Source organism: Salvelinus alpinus, chromosome 3, assembly GCF_045679555.1.
Source record: "Salvelinus alpinus chromosome 3, SLU_Salpinus.1, whole genome shotgun sequence".
Classification (NCBI taxonomy): Eukaryota; Metazoa; Chordata; class Actinopteri; order Salmoniformes; family Salmonidae; genus Salvelinus; species Salvelinus alpinus.
In genome coordinates, this window is record NC_092088.1 from 36,860,094 (window position 1) to 36,879,543 (window position 19,450).

The following is a 19,450-nucleotide window of genomic DNA, read 5'->3' on the forward strand; positions in this document are numbered from 1 at the left end:
CCCGCAATAAATAAAAACTCACGCTGGGGTACCATTAGAGATATTTGGAACTCATGCGTGAAAAGGTTCCAGACCAGGTTTTAAAGTTTGAATAGAATTTCTAGCTTAAACGGTGTAAAAGGAGTCGCGTGCTAAATAATAAATATAATAACTAGATAGTAGTTTTCCATGAAGAAAAATGGTGGCACTTGCTTTAGGTCTTTAAAAGTACTTTCTTGGTAGTGGAAGAAGTGTTCTGATTTTAGAATTGATAAATCAGAGATTTCATGCCCTCTGTTTTAATCAAAGTTTTTGTTGGAAAAGTGGTCAAAATGCATGTAATTTTTTTAATTGAAAGATAATGTATTTGATGCACATACTAAAACAGCTGTATAGTTTGGTTGGTAGAAGATATTTCAGTTCTGATTTAAGATTTGATTAGCAGAGACATAGACCAAGATGGCATACCCTCAGTTATTGTCAACCTTGTTGGGAAATAGGCAAAAATGGCAGTTGTTTGTAAAAGTTGACAGAACATCTAGTTGATGCGGTTACTAAAACAGCTGTACTGTTTGATTTGGTTCAAGATAATTATGTTCTGATTTCAGATTTGAATAGTAGGGAAGTTTCATAGGCTCTAAGTTGTCTAATTTGTTGGGAAAGTTGTTAACATTTTAGTTTGTAAAAGTTGATAGAAAATGCAGTTGATGCAGTTCCTAAAACAGCTGTGTCATTTGATTGGTATTAGATATTTCTGTTCTGATTTTAGATTTAAAAAGTAGAGAAGTAGGCAAAGATTTCCTATGCTCTTAAGTTTTTTTATAACTTGTTGAGAAAGTGGTATCAAAGTATCTGATTTGTATTAAAAATTCTATATTTTTTTACTGTGAATTTTGGAAGTCTGGGAGTTTTAAACAATGGGACATTTAGACTGCTGAAGAAATCCCATTGAAGTGGATGAGGTATTTTAAGAAGGTCAAAAAGTTTAATAGTTTTAAAAAATTAATGTAATTGTATTAAAAAGTTGTATAATAGCAACTTAATCCAGATCAGTCTACACATTTGAAAGTTTGAATGGCATTTCTAGCTTAAATGGTGTAAGAGAAGTAGCATGCTAAATAATAATAAGAAGAACAAGAGGAATAAATAATTTTTATAAGATTTAAAGTGGGGACCTTTGCTTTCGCAAGTGCCATTAAAAAGTTTTAAACAAGTGGTACATTATTTAAAGTGTGACTGCTTTCCAAACCACACTAACAAGATTATATTTTGAGTTTGACAGTCGAACTAAGATCATGAGCCCTGATTCCTACTCGAGTTAAGCGTGCGTAAATGGAACGTTATTCTTTTTTTATGCGCTTTTCTCTCTATGCGTATTAGGACCTTGAATTTAAGGTTGAGTAAATGACGGAAATGTGTCATGAACTTGACAACTTTCAGGATGATTCAAACCACAATAAATTTTTTCATCAATATACAGTATTTTGTGCGTAAAGGTTCTCCAAACATACTTTCCTAACACTAAAATTAGCCTAAATAATCTACAAAATTAGACTTTTTAAAATCTACCAGTTAGTGCTGAAAAGGAGACGAATATGCATAGATGGCTTTCTTTCATTGATCCATATATTCTCACCCCGTTCTCTCAATGTATTCTTTTGAGTCTGTCGACAAAATACTAATTTAAGTTACACCGTATTTATAGGGTTGGCTTTATTACCTCTTAAGGATCGGACCCTTTTTTTAAATGTTTTGCCTAAAATGACATACCCAAATCAAACTGCCTGTAGCTTAGGACCTGAAGGAAGGATATGCATATTCTTGATACCATATGAAAGAAAACACTTTTGAAGTTTGGGGAAATGTGAAATTAATGTAGGAGAATATAACACATTAGATCTGGTAAAATATCATCTTTGAAATGCAAGAGAAAGGCCATAATGTATTATTCCAGCACAGGCGCAATTTAGATTTTGGCCACTAGATGGCAGCAGTGTATGTGCAACGTTTTAGACTGATCCAATGAACCATTGTATATCTGTTCAAAATGTTGTATCAAGACTGCCCAAATGTGCCTAATTGGTTTATTAATACAATTTCAAGTTCATAATTGTGCACTCTCCTCAAACAATAGCATGGTCTTCTTTGCCTGTAATAGCTACTATAAATTGGGCAGTGCAGTTAGATTAACAATAATTTAAGCTTTCTGCTCATATCAGATATGTCTATGTCCTGGGAAATGTTTTTGTTACTTACAACCTCATGCTAATCACATTAGCCTACGTTAGCTCAACCGTCTGACGGGGGGGGACACCGATCCCGTAGAGGTTTTAAGATAAATGTTCTGAAAACCCAATTGAATGAAAACTCCCTTAAAATATGTTGGTTTAATTAAATTGATTCAGAGTGCACAACGTAGTCACACCTGCAGAGCGCGTTGCATGACTGAATAAGGTAATTCTGAACACCAAATACTGAGAAGTGCATAGGAAAGCCATAGGTAGGAAAGGTATACATTCCTAAGTCGGGATCAGGACCAAAATAACAACAAATCTCAAAATTGTTAGGTGGTCATGTCATGTCAGCCAGTGGTTCCTGGCCTTAGGGGGGGGAATTATTGTTTTACTTCAGTTCAGTTCACATAATGTAAAAGTATGCATTAAGGTGTCTACAATAGAACATACTTTAATAAATGCATTTCTATATCTTCCAAAACCTTTTTTACAATTGTGGAGTACAAAGATGGTAGCGCATTGGCTTCAAAAAAGCGCATGCTGTTGGTCATCAAGTGTTTATGTACATCATTGGTGCGCACCCAGACACACACACATACACGCACACACTCCTTACCTTAAAATAAGGACACAAACTATGCTCTTCAGTTGGTGTTCACAAAAGTTTGTGTGTATATCACAGACGTATGCCTGTACTGACCGACATGAACCTACAGTAACTCCTTGACCCTCTCTCTGTCCACAGATCAAGGTCAGCAGCATTGTTAGGGAGATGAGACTGCAGCGATATGGCATGATTCAGACCAAGGTCAGTACAGTAGGCCTACCATACAGAAGTTAGTGGTCAGAGGTCAGGGGTTAAACGTTTTTTTGGCCATTCAGGGTACCAATGATTCTTTGTCTATGGCTTCCATAATCCTGTCCACTCTATTGTTTCCTACATAATCAGATAATAAATTACACATATTCCAGAAACCCAGGTTGAGTAGTAGTTCTTTGGACCTACTAACCTGGTGTGGGTTTCCAAAGACTTCATAGCTAGTCGTATTTTATTTTTCTCTACCACCCAGCCACACAGCCGCGAGAGAGTAACAACAATAAATCCAATGTTTGACAGTCAATCTATGCATGACCAAATCTAATTCATTAAAAAAATTAGGCACTTTGCGGTTGGAGTGGCCTGAGTCTGGTTGGAAGAGAGAAAGTATTTTAGTTAAGAAACTTACGGGAAACCCACCCTCATCATTAATGACAGTGTGTGAGTAAGTGGACCCCCAGAGAGCTAGAGAAAGAGGCTGCCTCTCCCAGAAGCTATTTCCCCCTAAACACTAATGTACCACATCATTAGTCATTAAAACATCCTATAATAATTTGACTACAGTCGGCTCTTTACTGCACTTTGTGTGTGTGTGCGTGCGTTTGCATGCGTGTTTGTGTGTTGTAACACCTGTCTTGTCTCTGCATAGGAACAGTACTTGTTCTGCTACAAGGTATGGTTGGAGGTTCTACAGGGCATCCTGCAGCTGCATGGTAACCGATGGCATCCTGAGAGCCCCCACAAATTGTAACCCGAGAGCCCCCGCAAACTTATGGGCCCTCACATACACAGTAACCGATGGCAACCCGAGAGCTTCCCCACTTCCCAAAGAAGATACCTTATCAATGAAGATGAGTGATATTTGAATAGTTGACTGTGTAAGTTATACATTTGTTAGCAGTTGATTTTGTTATGAGCACTGTAAGTATGTGTTTTAGCCAACTACTTCATTTGTTGTCATGCCTAACATGACTATTAACAGTTGGCTATAGCATATATAGATGGAAGACCAGGCTATGTTTCTGCAGAGTTTTGATATTTGGGTTATGAATTTATTGATGGAGGTAGACATTCTTACTGTTGGTTCTTTCTTTGTTCTCAAACTGTGATTATAGTATTTAAAAAATTGTGAAATAAATGCATGTTAATCATTTATTAATTCTGTCCATGACTGAAACCAAAAGTGAATGGAATCAAGTGCCTTGAAAAGACTTGCAGCTTTATGTGACACTGATTAATAATCCAGGTTTCTGGGGGTAAATCCAAACATGCGATCTTGGAGTGCTAAGAGACTCATATTTTTGTTTGTTTCACCCCCAGAAACCTGGAAACCAGGTTTGATTGAACAGGACCCTCAGTACACATGCTCTGTGTGATTCTGTAAGGAATGTCTGTCCGATGCTGTTTTTGTTCGAATCGTGTTGTCCCAAAACTTGTCCCAAAGCACAGTAGTGAAACTCTATTCATTTTGCAGTCTAATCTCTATGACCACTGAACAAGTCCTTGAAGTTTGAAATATAATGGGGGTCAAATGCACAAAATCATTGTACAGTAACATCACCATTGTAGCTGCAGTTTCAGTAGCATGATAATATACCTCACTGTAACATTCACTACCAGTACAGTATAGCCTCAGTCTGATCACTATGTATTACCTTGGACCGTCACAAAAAGTTGTTCTGAAATACTGCTTTGTTTCACGGCGTGGTAAGGGCTGGATCACAATTAGAAACTGATCTTTTTTATTTGGTAGGTCACAATATCTACAATCAGAGAGAGCGAGAGAGAGAGAGAGATTTACCTACAAGTGCTAACTAACAGAACATGGAAAAGAGTCCCTCTGCAGGCTTACTGAAGGGTAAATAAGTGTGTCTCAGAGGTGCCCTTGTGACTGCATGGGAAAAAATCTAACAGTATGCTTCCTAAGAGGAAACAGCTAGCCACACACACACGGGCTCTGGAGTGGGAAGTCTTAAAACCTGAGTTTGAGGAAAGGCCTGTTGTACAGTCTCCCTCTCTCCCACTCAGTGTCTTCATCAGGACTCCCAACCTCACTCATTCACTCACAAAGTCCCTTCCTCATTCCCTCTTTCGCACTCTTTCCCTAATTCCCTCTCTCCCCCAGACCTTATTATAGTTGTGAGTTATTGCATGATAGGCCCGACGTGGGTTATTCAGGGTCCAGTCACTTTTATAGGTTTATAGAGTTATATAAATCATACTTGCCTTCTATAGTTTTATATAGATAGTTGTTAATTTGTATAGTTTTGTATATAAGGAGAGGGCTATCAACCAACGTGAGTCGAGGGCAATACCTTTTATAGTTTTGTGTAAATAGTTCTTTCATTTTTATAAAAGGTGATCACAGGAGTCTTGAGGAGGGACCTCTGACCTCATCCGATGGGTTTTGAGAAGGAGGCGAGAGGACGCAAGGAATCAAGGAAATTCAATTGAGATTCTAACCTTGATAAAATCTCACATTCTCCTCATCCGTCACCAGCCACCGTTCTATAGCAACACTGTAGACACTGTAATCTTCTCCTCTCTAACTTTAAGGCACATGTGAGAGGATTATCTTTGCTTTAGCTGTAAGGAGAGGAGAGAAGGAGTGTAGGAGAGGATGTCCAGAGGTGATAGAGGAGTGTAGAGAACATGGGGAGGTGGTAGAGTATTTAGTTGTGGTGTGTTCAGTGATTTACAAACCATGGGAACATGTAGAAAGGAACCCACCAACTTCCAGTAAATCATCTCTGTTGGGTTCACAAAGAAACACACACACAACCATCTTTTCTCTTAATACATTTTAAATGCAGGCTGTAACACAACAAAATGTGGGAAAAGTCAAGGGGTAGAATACTTTCTGAATGCAGTGTAAATAGGGGACTTAACATTTCACCAAAACACAACATAATGATAGCTTCTCAATGTAGTTTTTTTAACAACCAGTTAATCCAATAGCAAAAAATGCTAGATCATTTTTTTTAAATTGCCCTTTGAATGTAATATGCTATAATAACGTACATTACACCGTTTTTACATAAGGCAATACACTTGCACTACCGACTGAAAATCACATTTCTATCCCATGTGTTATCAAAGTTGTGATCCCTGAAGACAACGTTCACAATCATTGATGCAAAAAATAAAATGTATTGTTCCAATATAATTACAAGATAGGTGTACTGTAATCAAATTAACATAAAATAAACATAACGTTTAGCAGGCACTAGTTTGCATCCGGCCTGTCATGAGCATTTGGCCATAGGTTCTCTTCGACATTACTGTAAATGTCTTCATTGTTCATGCAGCTGGGGAAAACTTTTTGGCATGGCGAATCCAAGTGTGACATTGGTCTGGAAAGATGTCATCGCATGCCTCATCCATGGCCTGAAGGAGGGTGGCACACTCATGGGGATGACAATGATAATCTTTCCACCTGTACTGTAGTCATGTATTGTATTTTACAGTTTGTATTGTACTTGTGTATTGTAGTGGTCCTGTGTGACTCAGTATGAGCATGGCTTTAGCAACACAAGAGTGGTGGGTACGATTCCCACTAGGGTCACATACGAAAATGTGTGGAGTCATTGTTGTCACTTTGGATAAAAGCGTCTGCCCTCATCAAAAAGACCCTAGCAATTTAATTTTGGATACATGTTTACTGTTGTTAGGTTCTTCTTTTTCAGAGTAAATAACTTACAGACACTAGAGAAGCTTGACCAAGTTTAATTCTTCCCAAAGGGTCGACACAGCTGTATTCAGACAAAAACATTTTCTCACCATCACAAGTATATATACCCCACTTTGGACACTCCTCTCTAATCCTTACATCGTATGGTTCCACAGGAAGAGGGTAACAGGATACTAAAACCATTATTACTCCCTTCAGGGGATCTGACCTGACCTCCTGACCTCAACCCCTCCTTCGCCTAATCCACAGATGTCCTCTCGTATCACCTATCGCACTCCCGTGACTCTCTCCCGTCCACCCAACACATTCCACAGCCACTCTGTCTTTCTACAGAACTCTCCTTTATATACTATGTGTCTGATCTATCATGTCTTTAATATCACGATGTTCAGAGTTTAGCCCGAATCCAACACTGTATAGGGATGCATTTGTCATTATAAGATTTTTTTTATTTTTTTTTTTACTTTGAAGTAAAATCATAATAGTCATTACAGTTGAAGTTGGAAGTTTACATACATTTAGGTTGGAGTCATTAAATCTCGTTTTTCAACCACTCCACACATTTCTTGTTAACAAACTATAGGTTTGGCACGTTGGTTAGGACAATCGACTTTGTGCATGACAAGTCATCATGACAATTGTTTACAGACAGATTATTTCACTTATAATTTACTGTATCACAATTCTAGTGGGTCAGAAGTTAACATACACTAAGTTGATTGTGCCTTTATACAGCTTGGAAAATTCCAGAAAATTATGTTATAACTTTAGTAGCTTCTGATAGGCTAATTGACATAATTTGAGTCAATTGGAGGTGTACCTGTGAATATATTTCAAGGCCCATCTTCAAACTCAGTGCCTCTGCTTGACAAATTCTAGACCTCCACAAGTCTGGTTCATCCTTGGGAGAAATTTCCAAACGCCTGAAGGTACCACGTTCATCTGTACAAACAATAGTACGCAAGTATAAACACCATGGGACCACGCAGCCGTCATACCGCTCAGGAAGGAGACGCGTTCTGTCTCCTAGAGATGAACGTACTTTGGTGCGAAAAGTGCAAATCAATCCCAGAACAACAGCAAAAGACCTTGTGAAGATGCTGGAGGAAACAGGTACAAAAGTATCTATATCCACAGTAAAACGAGTCCTATAATGACGTAACCTGAGAGCCGCTCAGCATGGAAGAATCCACTGCTCCAAAACCGCCATAAAAAAGCCAGACCACGGTTTGTAACTGCACATGGGGACAAAGATCGTACTTTTTGGAGACATGTCCTCTGGTCTGATGAAACAACAATTGAACTGTTTGGCCATAATGACCATCATTATGTTTGGAGGAAAAAGGGGGAGGCTTGCAAACCGAAGAACACCATCCCAACCATGAGGCACGGGGATGGCAGCATCATGTTGTGGGGGTGCCTTGCTGCAGGAGGGACTGGTGCACTTCACAAAATAGATGGCATCATGAGGGAGGAAAATTATGTGGATATATTGAAGCAACATCTCAAGACATCAGTCAGGAAGTTAAAGCTTCTTCTACGATGTCAAGTGGGGAGCCATAAAAAAAATTTGCCCGCTTGGTGGGAGGGCACCCCAACCAAATCTCGCTTAGGGCCCCCAAAAGGCTAGAGCCGGTCCTGTGTGCATGTACGTGTGTGATTGAAAGGCAGACTGAATCTAACATCTGTCCTCCAGGCCTTGTACGCGTCCTAATAAAGGAGCTCTGAGTAACTCCATTGATGGGTTAACTTTACGATAAACTCTGTCAGTCTTAAACCGCTGCACAACTTGGTAGTGCCACTCGGGATTTAGTATATGTAGTTAGCTAGCTAGCATTTCCCAACTAGCTGGCAAAGTTTTGACAGCTAGCTAGCAAACATTAGCTCTCTTTTATGGTAGGCCTACCAACTAGGCTAGTTAGCTAGCTAGTTAACATCTACAGACTATACTTTCCATGCAATTTGTTGAGGTTTTTGGGATTAAGTAGAAGGCTAGCTAGTTTTCTAACCTTCTAACTACTTGTGTCGACACAACTATGATTAGGGTGTCCACCCACTCTGCCCAGAGTGGGTGAAAGCACACTTTGGTGATGACATTTCACTTCCTTATGTTATAAAATACATTTTGCCAAGACAAATATGATTATTCATGTTCTGATTCGTTCAGTGGGTTCTTTCTCTAACATATCATTAACATATTATTTCCACCGGTCTAATGTCCATTGTGAGTGTTTCTTGGCCGAAGCGAGTCTCTTCTTCTTATTGGTGTCCTTTAGTAGTGGTTTCTTTGCAGCAATTCGACCATGAAGGCTTGATTCACGCAGTTGATGTTGAGACGTGTCTGTTACTTGAACTCTGTGAAGCATTTATTTGGACTGCAATTTCTGAGTTTGGTAACTCTAATGAACATATCCTCTGCAGCAGAGGTAACTCTGAGTCTTCCTTTCCTGTGGCGGTCCTCATGAGAGCCAGTTTCATCATAGTGCTTGATGGTTTTTGCGACTGACCTTCATGCCTTAAAGTAATGATGGACTGTAATTTCTCTTTGTTTATTTGAGATGTTCTTGCCATATTATGGACTTGGTCTTTTACCAAGTAAGGTTATATTCTGTATACCCCCCCTACCTTGTCACAACACAACTGATTAGCTCAAATGCATTAAGAAGGAAAGAAATTCCACAAATGTATTTTAACAAGGCACACCTGTTAATTGAAATGTATTCCAGGTGACTACCTCATGAAGCTGGTTGAGAGAATGTCAAGAGTGTGCAAAGCTGTCAAACGGTGGCTACTTTGAGGAATATCAAATATATTTTGATTTCTTTAACACTTTTTTGGTAACTACATGATTCCATGTGTGTTATTTCATCATTTTATACAAAGCGTGAGCTTTTCAACACCATACATGGCTTGCGTTAAGAGCAAATTGTTGGCCGTCTATGAACACGCTTTCATACTTCACTGCAACAAGCCTTCACATTGATGAGAAGTGGGTCATGAAGTTCCATGTACTGGCAAATGAGAACATGGAGGAGAGGGACACAACAGAGAACCTAAAACGGCATTAACTACCATCGTTGCTCAGTGGGTGGATGTAATACCAGGCATACACTACACAATTTTTTCCCATCCAAGACTAATTTTCATGATCGGGGTGAAATCCTTTAAACTTGGGCTAGGTTCAGTACGTCGGGACTCGCGTAGTTCGAGCAGGTCAAGGACACACCGATGATGACTGTTCCGTTCTCCAGACCCCTGTCTGATATCACAATAATTTTCTGAGTTCAGAAATGTTGGTCGTGCCTCTTGCAGTATGAGCAGTGCTATGATGCAATTGGGCAAGGACTGCTGCCAATAGCCAATGACCATCCAGCATCTAAAACCAAAACAATGATGGCGAAGAGGAAAGCAACAACACGCACCGTGTGGACCGAGGTGATAAAAGACAGATTGGAGGCGCTGTGGAGAGAACACAGCTGCCTTTTCAACAGGCAAGTTTGTTTTACATGAGGTGGAGTTTGATTATTTTAGACCATTCCAATGGTCCTTAAGTGAAATCTCCACCCACCCTGGGCACCGGGCCATGCAAAATGAACACCACCAGTAGTACATCTGCGTCCTACTATGACAGAAACAAACAAATAAAATTCATATTATCATTATTATTTCATATTAAGTCCATATTCTGCACCTCTGCCTCTTTTTTAATGTTTCTTAATGTGACACACTGTTTGCGTGTCTACATTTTTTTCTACAACAACTGAGAAACACAAGGCAGGATCAACTAGGGAATCATCAGGTAATGTGAGCACCCACGTCCTGGGGTTGAGGATGAATGGAATGAAATATTTCAGACAAGGAAATCGCGAATTATGAGCACATCCTAGTTAAGATTTTAGAAGTTGTGTAGTGTATGCCCAGCATAAGGTGAGCGCTGTCTGTTATGTAGCCAGGACAGTGGTATAACTGCATTGCCCCCTAACAGTCATACCAATGGTTTATATACATCATTGGGTCATATACAGGACCATTTCTGAATTAACGTCATTTTATGATTACGGTTTAAATGTTAAGAACAATTGTACATTTGTCACATCCCTACTATGTACTGTAGATACACAATAATTACAAGTAAGTACACCTCAAGATACACTTCACTTTAAGGAGTTAAATCCTGTGTAACACCTTGTAATTACCTTGTACTTATGCAGATATTACATGCATTCTGTGGTGTATTAGTGTGTTTATTTTCTCACTTGGATGGTGCTCCCGGAAGCTTAAAAATAGGGCCAGGTTGTCAGGATGGGTAATGTACTATACAAGGACACATTAATTACAAGTAAGTACCCCTCAAGATACACTTCATTTGAACTCAAATCTATTCCTTCGGGGGGGGGGTTCTACTAAGCTAACATATGGAATTGTTTTAAGATGGTCATACCCCAATGACTAAATGCGATTACTGTTATTACTAAAGGAGGTAAGACAACATATAGCCGATATCCAAAGACCCACCCGCCCCGCTAAATGTCATTATAGCCGTCTAATCTATATTTATGTTCCTTTAGTTGAGAGGGATAGGCTCTATAGCATAACCTAGGCCTACTATATGTAGGCTGGGCTATTGATTTTATTTTCTCCCTCTTTTAATGTGGTCTGGACGGGGGCTACATTGCCATTTACTCAATGTGGGGCGGGGCGGAGAGGATGAGGCATTTCTTTGGTGGGGAGGGGGAGACGTTGTGCGTTGCTAACTGTTCCCGTTTTTTTTTTGGAACACAGAATTGTGACTGAGCGGGGGGGGGGTAGTAGATCCAACGGGATATGTCGAGTTGTTTGAGAACTCGGCTGGGGTGTTCAGAGATTGTTATTTTATGTAAACCATCGATTTTCCTTTTATGTGAACGCAGCTGTACCCACTATCCACCTTTACCCAGAGATGACTTGCGCTAAAGTTCGATTACTGTTCGATGACTAGTACCTTAAATTTATTGACATGGAACTGCCATGGTCTAGGTCATGCAATAAAACGGAAAAAGATACTATGTGCTCTAAAAAAAGGAAAAAGCAGACATCGCGCTATTACAAGAGACACACCTCTGTGATGCTGAACATGCCAAACGCCGCAGAGCTTGGGTGGGACAGGTGTATTTCTCATCTTTCAAATCCAACAGTAGAGGTACAGCCATACTTATCCATAAGAATATTCCATTCATAATTGACAAAAACATATCTGATCCGGAGGGGAGATTTATTTTGATAACTGGGTCACTGTATGGGCAACCAATTACTATCTTAAACATATACGCCCCTAACACAGATACTCCTGCTTTCATGTCGAAAATGATAACCCTGTTCAATGAGCATTGTGTTTCCTTTGGAGTGCTGGCTGGAGATTTCAATTGTACCCTGAACCCAACCCTAGACAAATCATCTCAAGTCCCCACCACAAATCCTAGATCGGCAAAGATGTTGAACTCTCTTACTAAAGAGATGGGACTGATAGATATCTGGAGAGAGACTAATAGCTCATCTATGGACTATACATACTACTCTAATGTCCATAACACCTACTCCCGTATAGATTACATTTTTATCCCAAAGAGTTTCATAAATTCAGCCACGTGTACAATCGGACCCATAGCGCTTTTGGATCACGCCTTTGTCCATCTCCGCTTTGACCTCTGCAAAAACATCCCGAGGTCAAAGAGCTGGAAATTCAACACCTCCATGCTATCAAACGAAGCATTCCATACATTGGTAACTACATGGATAGACAACTGCACACAAGACAACAAAGATTCTCCTGTTTCTCCGGCCACAATGTGGGACGCTTGCTAAAGCCACACTAAGAAGTCATCTAATTGCATATGCTTCCTCTAAGAAAAAAGCAATGGAAGCACACAGGCTAGATCTTGAGAGGGAGCTGGAACGCTGTGAAAAAGTACATAAACAATCCCCGGACAGCACCTCCTGGAGTCAACTTAAAGCAGCCAAAGCCAAACTGAATTTGGACTATACTCGGGAGATAAAAAAAGTTTTCTTTAATAAACAGAAATACCATGAGTATAGCAACAGGCCTAGTAAATTGCTTGCTTATCAATTTAAAAAATGAGCAGTCAGAGCGTACAATTATGGCTATCCGAACAGCAGAGGACGAGGTCACATATGACCCAAAAAAGATCAATTTAACTTTTCATGATTTTTACTGCAAACTATATACCTCTGAGAGAAAACACACGGAGGCAGAACTCCACTCCTTCCTAGAGGGAAGCTCAATTATATTCATTAATAACTTTAGTGAAGTGGGCAACATAGCCAAAACCTTTGTGATTTACAGCACCCTACTAGCGTGGAGGGACTGTAAGAAATACCTGGGCATTTCCTCCCAAATATGTTCTCACTCGCCTATAGTAGGCAACCCAGACTTGCCAAAAGCCCTGAGGGATGCCAACTTTAATCTTTGGCATACTCTAGGAATCGGGACCTTTTCAGACCTATTTCATCAGAAGACCACTACACTGAAATCCTTTCAAGAGCTCTGCAGTGAATTCAATGTGCCAAGATCCCATTTTTTTTAATATCTTCAAATTAGACATGTAATTTCTTCATTTACTTCCAAGAGGAGGTTTAGAACTCAGTTGAATGAAGTTGAAACCCTTCTTGTCACAGCACAATCCATTAAAGGCAAAATATCGTATATCTATAGACTCCTTTCTGAGAAACGAGGCTCCTCCTTTACTCCTCTGAAAATAATCTGGGAAAAGGACCTTGGTCTGACTATCAGTGATGAGTTATGGGTGGAGGTTTGCGACAGGGTATACTGCTCCTCTACTAATGTAAAAATGAAAGAATCTATTTACAAATTTTTGTACACATTTTATTACACTCCCTTGAGACTAGAATGAAAACTGACATTTCTCCTAACTGTAAAAGATGTACCTCTGAAAGTGGAACCTATATGCATGTATTTTGGAGCTGTAGAGAGATTGCCAGATTTTGGCAATCTATACATACTGCTGCACAGAAAATACTAGATGTACAGTTTGATATGACCCCGTGTATCTATCTTCTTAATGCCCAGCAGGACTTTGTTCTTGATCCTGACAGAGAAAATTTGCTTATGACCATTACATACTTTGCTAAGAAATGTATTCTTCTATTGTGGGCCTCTAATACCTCTCCTACATTTAAAATGTGGATTGACCAGATTGTTGACTTTCTCCCTCTTGAAAAGCTCACTTATGACCTCCGCAAGAGACAGCCCAAGATTGATAGACTCTGGTCTCCACTACTCAACTATATTTCAAATTGGACAGAGTGAATGGGGTGATTGGGGAGATGAGCTCAATAGTTCCACCCCTTGTGTATTGCGCTGTCATGGCTAAAAACCCATTTTACATTACCTGTTGGGTAAGGTGCTGTAAAATCTAAAAACAAATTATTTGCTCGTCATCTCAGCTAAGGCTGGAAATAGCTAATAAGAACCTTGATAGTGCTGCTATATTCTATATATAGTTCTATATTTTACATTTTGTAATAATTATTCTTTCTGTGTATGTATATATATATATATAACTTATATAACTTAATTTAAAAAATATATATATATTATTATTTTGTTTTTGTTTAAGTCTGTCACATCTGTGAATGTGGAATGTGTTTGGTTGGTTGATTGAAAAACAAGAAAACTTAATAAAACTTTAAATTGAAAAAAAAAGATGGTCATACCATGGATCATTTATCTATTTGATTCTGAATTTTAGGAACCCTGTAAGTATAAAATAATATAATAAAAATTATTTGAAAAAATATGTACGACTATAGCCCGCACAAATGGCAACACAGACGGTCCAAAACAATATCATAAGGAGTAATGTTTTGAAGTGTCTGTCCAATATCTAGGAAACATACAAAAGCGCAGCAAATATTTCTTTTTTTGGGGGGACACAAAACTACTTCCGTACTGTCATTCATTTTATAAAACAGATACCGGATTACATTCAGACGAGTCCTGTGACAGTTATGGGGGACATAGAGCAAAACGTAGAACACCATCGTGTTTGTGAGAGTATCCCCTTTCCATAGTGTGGTCATAATATACTGAACAAAAATTAACAATATGCAACAATTGTTCAAACTTTGTCTCATGCGGCCTGAAACATCTTCACATAGAGTTGATCAGGTAGTGTCCTGTGGAATGTTGTCCCACTTCTCTTCAATGGATGTGCGAAGTTGTTGGATATTGGCGGGAACTGGAACACTCTGTCGTACATGTCGATCCATAGCATCCCAAACATGCTCAATGGGTGACATGTCTGGTGAGTACAGTATGCAGGCTATGGAAGGACTGGGACATTTTCAGCTTCCAGGAATTGTGTACAGATCCTTGCGACATGGGGCCGTGCATTATCATGCTGAAACATGAGGTGATGGCGGCGGATGAATGGCATGACTATGAGCCTCAGGATCTCGTCACGATATCTCTGTGCATTCAAATTGCCATCGATAAAATGCAGTTGTGATCGTTGTCTGTAGCTTATGCCTGCCCACACCATAACCCCACTACCACCATGGGTCACTCTGTTCACAATGTTGACATCAGCAAACCGAAGGTTGGACGTACTGCCAAATTCTCTAAAATGTTAAGTTGGAGGTAGCTTATGGTAGAGAAATTAACATTCAATTCTCTAGCAACAGCTCTGGTGGACATTCCTGCAGTCAGAATGCCAATTGTACACTCCCTCAAAACTTGAGACATCTGTGGCATTGTGTTGTGTGACAAAACTGCCCATTTGAGTGGCATTTTATTGTCCCGAGCACAAGGGGCTTCTTGAAATGCCACACCTGTCAGGTGGATGGATTATCTTGGCAAAGGAGAAATGCTCACAAATAGAGATGCAAAAACAATTGTGCACAAAATTGGAGAGAACATTTTGGGGATCTTTAATTTCAGTTTATGAAACATGGGACCGACACTTTACATGTTGCGTTGATATTTGTTATGTGTAGTTTGTAACCCAAACAGTTACAGACAGAAGTTGGCACATCGGCAGTACCGATTTAATACTAGTTCTGTGAGGCTTGTGGGGGTCGTAAATAGAAATGGAGAATGCCATCGTGTTCGTGAGAGTCTCATCTTTCCATAGTGGTCATATTATTTTGTAGGCCAAACCCTTCTGACGCTCTCCCTCTCTTGTTCCGAATCACACATAGGACTATTGATAAATTATGTAGTGTCTTAGCTCTTATTACTTAGTTATATAATAAGAAAGACTCTGAATACAATAAATGGTACTGGAGCTTCACATTTTACTGGAATCAGTTAGTACCAGAATAACATAGAACAACACTGCGCATGAACAAGGATGCTCCATTCTTAAAGGGGACATCAGTAATTAACAGAACATAACATTCCCTCTCTTATACAATCAGAGTTACTTTTACCAAACCACAACTGAAACACTTCCCAGAACTTGTTGTAGTTATTTTGTATCTTTTAATTTGAACTTGAACAGTTAGTTTTTGTTTGTTTGTTTATAAGTCCAGTCTGTCTGGTGGATGGTGCCTTCGTTCTGGGTAGCGCCTAGGATTGTCTGGAGGCTCCTGAACATCCTCAGTGTGTGCTTGCTCCCTTATAGCTTCTGCTATAGCAGCACCTTCATCAACACGTTCCCTTCTTTCAGCCTGGGGTCTCTTTACTGCCCCTCCATCCTCTACAGTTCCCTGTGTGTCACTCTCAGGAGCTCTCTGTGCCTGTTCTCTCTCGATTGTTGTGCTGTTTTCCGTGGAATGCATTTGGTTAATGTGACGCCGCCACATTATGTCTGGGCTCACTTGAACCTGGTAAGTTCTGGGTCCCGTTTGTGTATGTACGGTCCCTCTTTTCCATTTCCCTCCTCTTCTGTAGTCTCGCACCATCACTTCCTGTCCTGTTTGGAGATGGCGCTCCCGGCCACCGGAGAGCATCTTGGCTTGTTTGTTCAGCACTTCATTACGCCTGTTAGGCTTCATGATGTCCAGCCGTGTGCGGAGAGGCCTCCCGAACATCAATGCGGCTGGGCTTTCATTTGTCGTGGCATGTGGGGTGTTTCGGTAGGAGACCAGGAACTTGGCCAGTTTTGTTTGCAAAGTCCCTTCATCTCGTTTTGCTGCCCGGAGTCCTTGCTTTAGGGTTTGCACAAAGCGTTCTGCCAGCCCATTGGTGGCAGGGTGGTAAGGAGCTGAGGTTGAGTGTTTGATTCCATTTACTGACATGAATCTTGTAAACTCGTCACTTACAAAAGCTTGCGCGTTGTCACTTACTAGCTGCAGCGGCAATCCGAAGCGTGCAAACGTTGTTCTGAGACACTCTATCGTCTGATCTGAGGTGGAAGAGTCAGTGCAAAACACCTCTGGCCATTTGGAATGGGCATCAACTATAACCAGAAACATGTGCTTTTCAAAGGGACCAGCGTAGTCCACATGAATTCTCTGCCATGGCTCTGTGGGCCATTCCCAAGGGTGGACTGGGACAGGAGCAGGCATGTGAAGGGTTTCCAAACATCCGCTACAGTTCTTTGCCATATTTTCTATCTGTTGATCCAGACCTGGCCACCAGAAGTGGCTCCTTGCGAGCAGCTTCATTTTGACAATTCCAACATGACCTTCATATAGTTGCTGCAAAACCTGATGTTGGCATTTCTGGGGTATCATGACTCTCATTCCCCACATCAAACATCCTTGGTACGTTGTAATTTCGTTTCTCCGCTGGAAATACGGAGTCAGCTCCTTTCTGCCTGTAGCTGGCCATCCTGACATGGTGTAGGTGTACACTTTTGACAAGGTCACATCTTTCCTTGTCTCCTGTTTGATAACTGTGCTTGTGACCGGTAGTGCCTCGAGCTGAGCGGTATGGAAAATGTCTACTGCATCCACACTCCTTTGTCTTTCTCTTGTACACGGCAGTCTGGATAATCCATCTGCATTTGTGTGGAGGGACGACGGCTTAAACTCAATGTCATACATATGACTGGCAAGGAACAAGGCATATCGCTGTAACCTGGCTGCTGTCATTGCCGGAATGCCTTTCTTTGGACTGAAAATGGAAAGCAACGGCTGGTGATCCGTAACCAGCGTGAAACGCTTGCCATATAGGTATGCGTGGAATTTCTTGACGCCCCACACTAGCGCCAGTGCTTCTTTGTCAATTTGTGAGTAGTTTTTCTCTGCATCATTCAATGTCCGTGACGCGAATGCAACTGGCCTCTCTGACCCATCTTTCAGTGTGTGTGAAAGGACGGCCCCTAAGCCATAAGGGGACGCGTCACAAGCCAACTTCACTGGCAGTTCAGGGTCGTAATGCATCAGGACCTGTTCAGATGTGATGAGCCGTTTTGCCTCCAGAAATGCATTTTCACACTGTTCTGTCCACCGCCATGTCCTATTCTTTTCCAGGAGCTGATTTAGAGGCTGGAGTACTGCTGAAAGGTTTGGGAGGAATCTTCTGTAGTAATTGATCAGTCCCGCAAAAGATCTCACTTCTGTGATATTTTGTGGTCGTGGTGCCTGTACCACTGCCTCGATTTTGTCCTGTGTTTTGTGCAATCCATTGCGGTCAATTTCATGTCCACAGAAGACAATCTTGTCTTTGAAGAACTCACACTTCTGTAAGTTTGCCTGTAGACCATACTCTTTCAGTCTTTTCAGGACCTCTTCCAGGTTAGCCAGGTATACTTTGTCGGTGCGTCCTGTTATGATCATGTCATCCAGTATACACTGGGTTCCTGGGATTCCTTGCAAAATCTGGTCAATAGTTCGTTGCCAAATGGCTGGGGCCGATGCGATGCCAAAAACCAGGCGGTTATACCTGTATAGACCTTTGTGTGTGTTTATTGTCAGGTACTGTTTGGAGCTCTCTTCAACCGGTAGCTGCAGGTAAGCCTGTTTCAGATCGATTTTACTGAAGTGTTTCCCACCAGCTAGTGCAGCAAAGATGTCCTCCAGACGTGGCAAGGGGTATTGGTCCACATGCAACATCGAATTCACCGTTACCTTGAAGTCCCCACACATTCTAACAGACCCGTCTTTCTTCACAATAGGAACTATGGGTGTGGCCCATTCGCTTCTGTCCACTTTCGTCAGGATCCCTGTATCCTGCAAGCGATCGATTTCCGCTTCCACCTTTGGTCTCAGGGAGTATGGAACAGATCTGGCTTTGCAGAATTTTGGGGTTGCGTCATCTCTCAGTACAAGTTTTGCTGTGAAGCCTTTTACTGTTCCCATCTGATCACTGAAAACTGTGTTGTATTTCTTCCGCAAGTGTTCCAGTGTTTGGTCTGTGTCTTTCTCTTTGGACTGGAACGTGTGGAGCATTTTCAAATCACACCAGTTCAGCTTTATTTTTGAAAGCCATTCCCTGCCAAATAATGGGGGGCCAGTTCCAGGCACCACATACAGCTGTAACTGCTGTGTTTGCCCCCCATAACTCACTCTGACCTGCAACGCCCCCATTGGGCTCAATCTCTCTCCTGAGTAGGTCTTCAGCAACACATTTGTGTTCTTCAGCTTGATAGCCTTGAAGTGCTCATTGTAGACAGTAGTGGAAATTATAGACACTGCAGATCCTGTGTCCAGCTCCATTTTGAGGGGTTTGCCTTCGATATCTGGTGTCACCCATATTATGTTACTGTTTGGAGAAGTCACTGTGTTTAACTCCATTGTACCAATTAATCGTTCATCTGAATCACT

At 40.8% G+C, this 19,450-nt stretch overlaps 1 protein-coding gene across 1 annotated transcript in view; it reads left to right on the forward strand.

The window, feature by feature from the left end:
• LOC139569804 (tyrosine-protein phosphatase non-receptor type 13-like) overlaps positions 1-4,185 on the forward strand; it is a 160,744-nt gene extending 156,559 nt beyond the window's left edge. Inside the window, 2 exon segments of the mRNA XM_071391162.1 lie at positions 2,959-3,021; positions 3,680-4,185. Coding sequence (XP_071247263.1) covers positions 2,959-3,021; positions 3,680-3,889 — 273 coding nt within the window. The 3' untranslated portion in view covers positions 3,890-4,185.
• Positions 4,186-19,450: the final 15,265 nt, after the last annotated feature.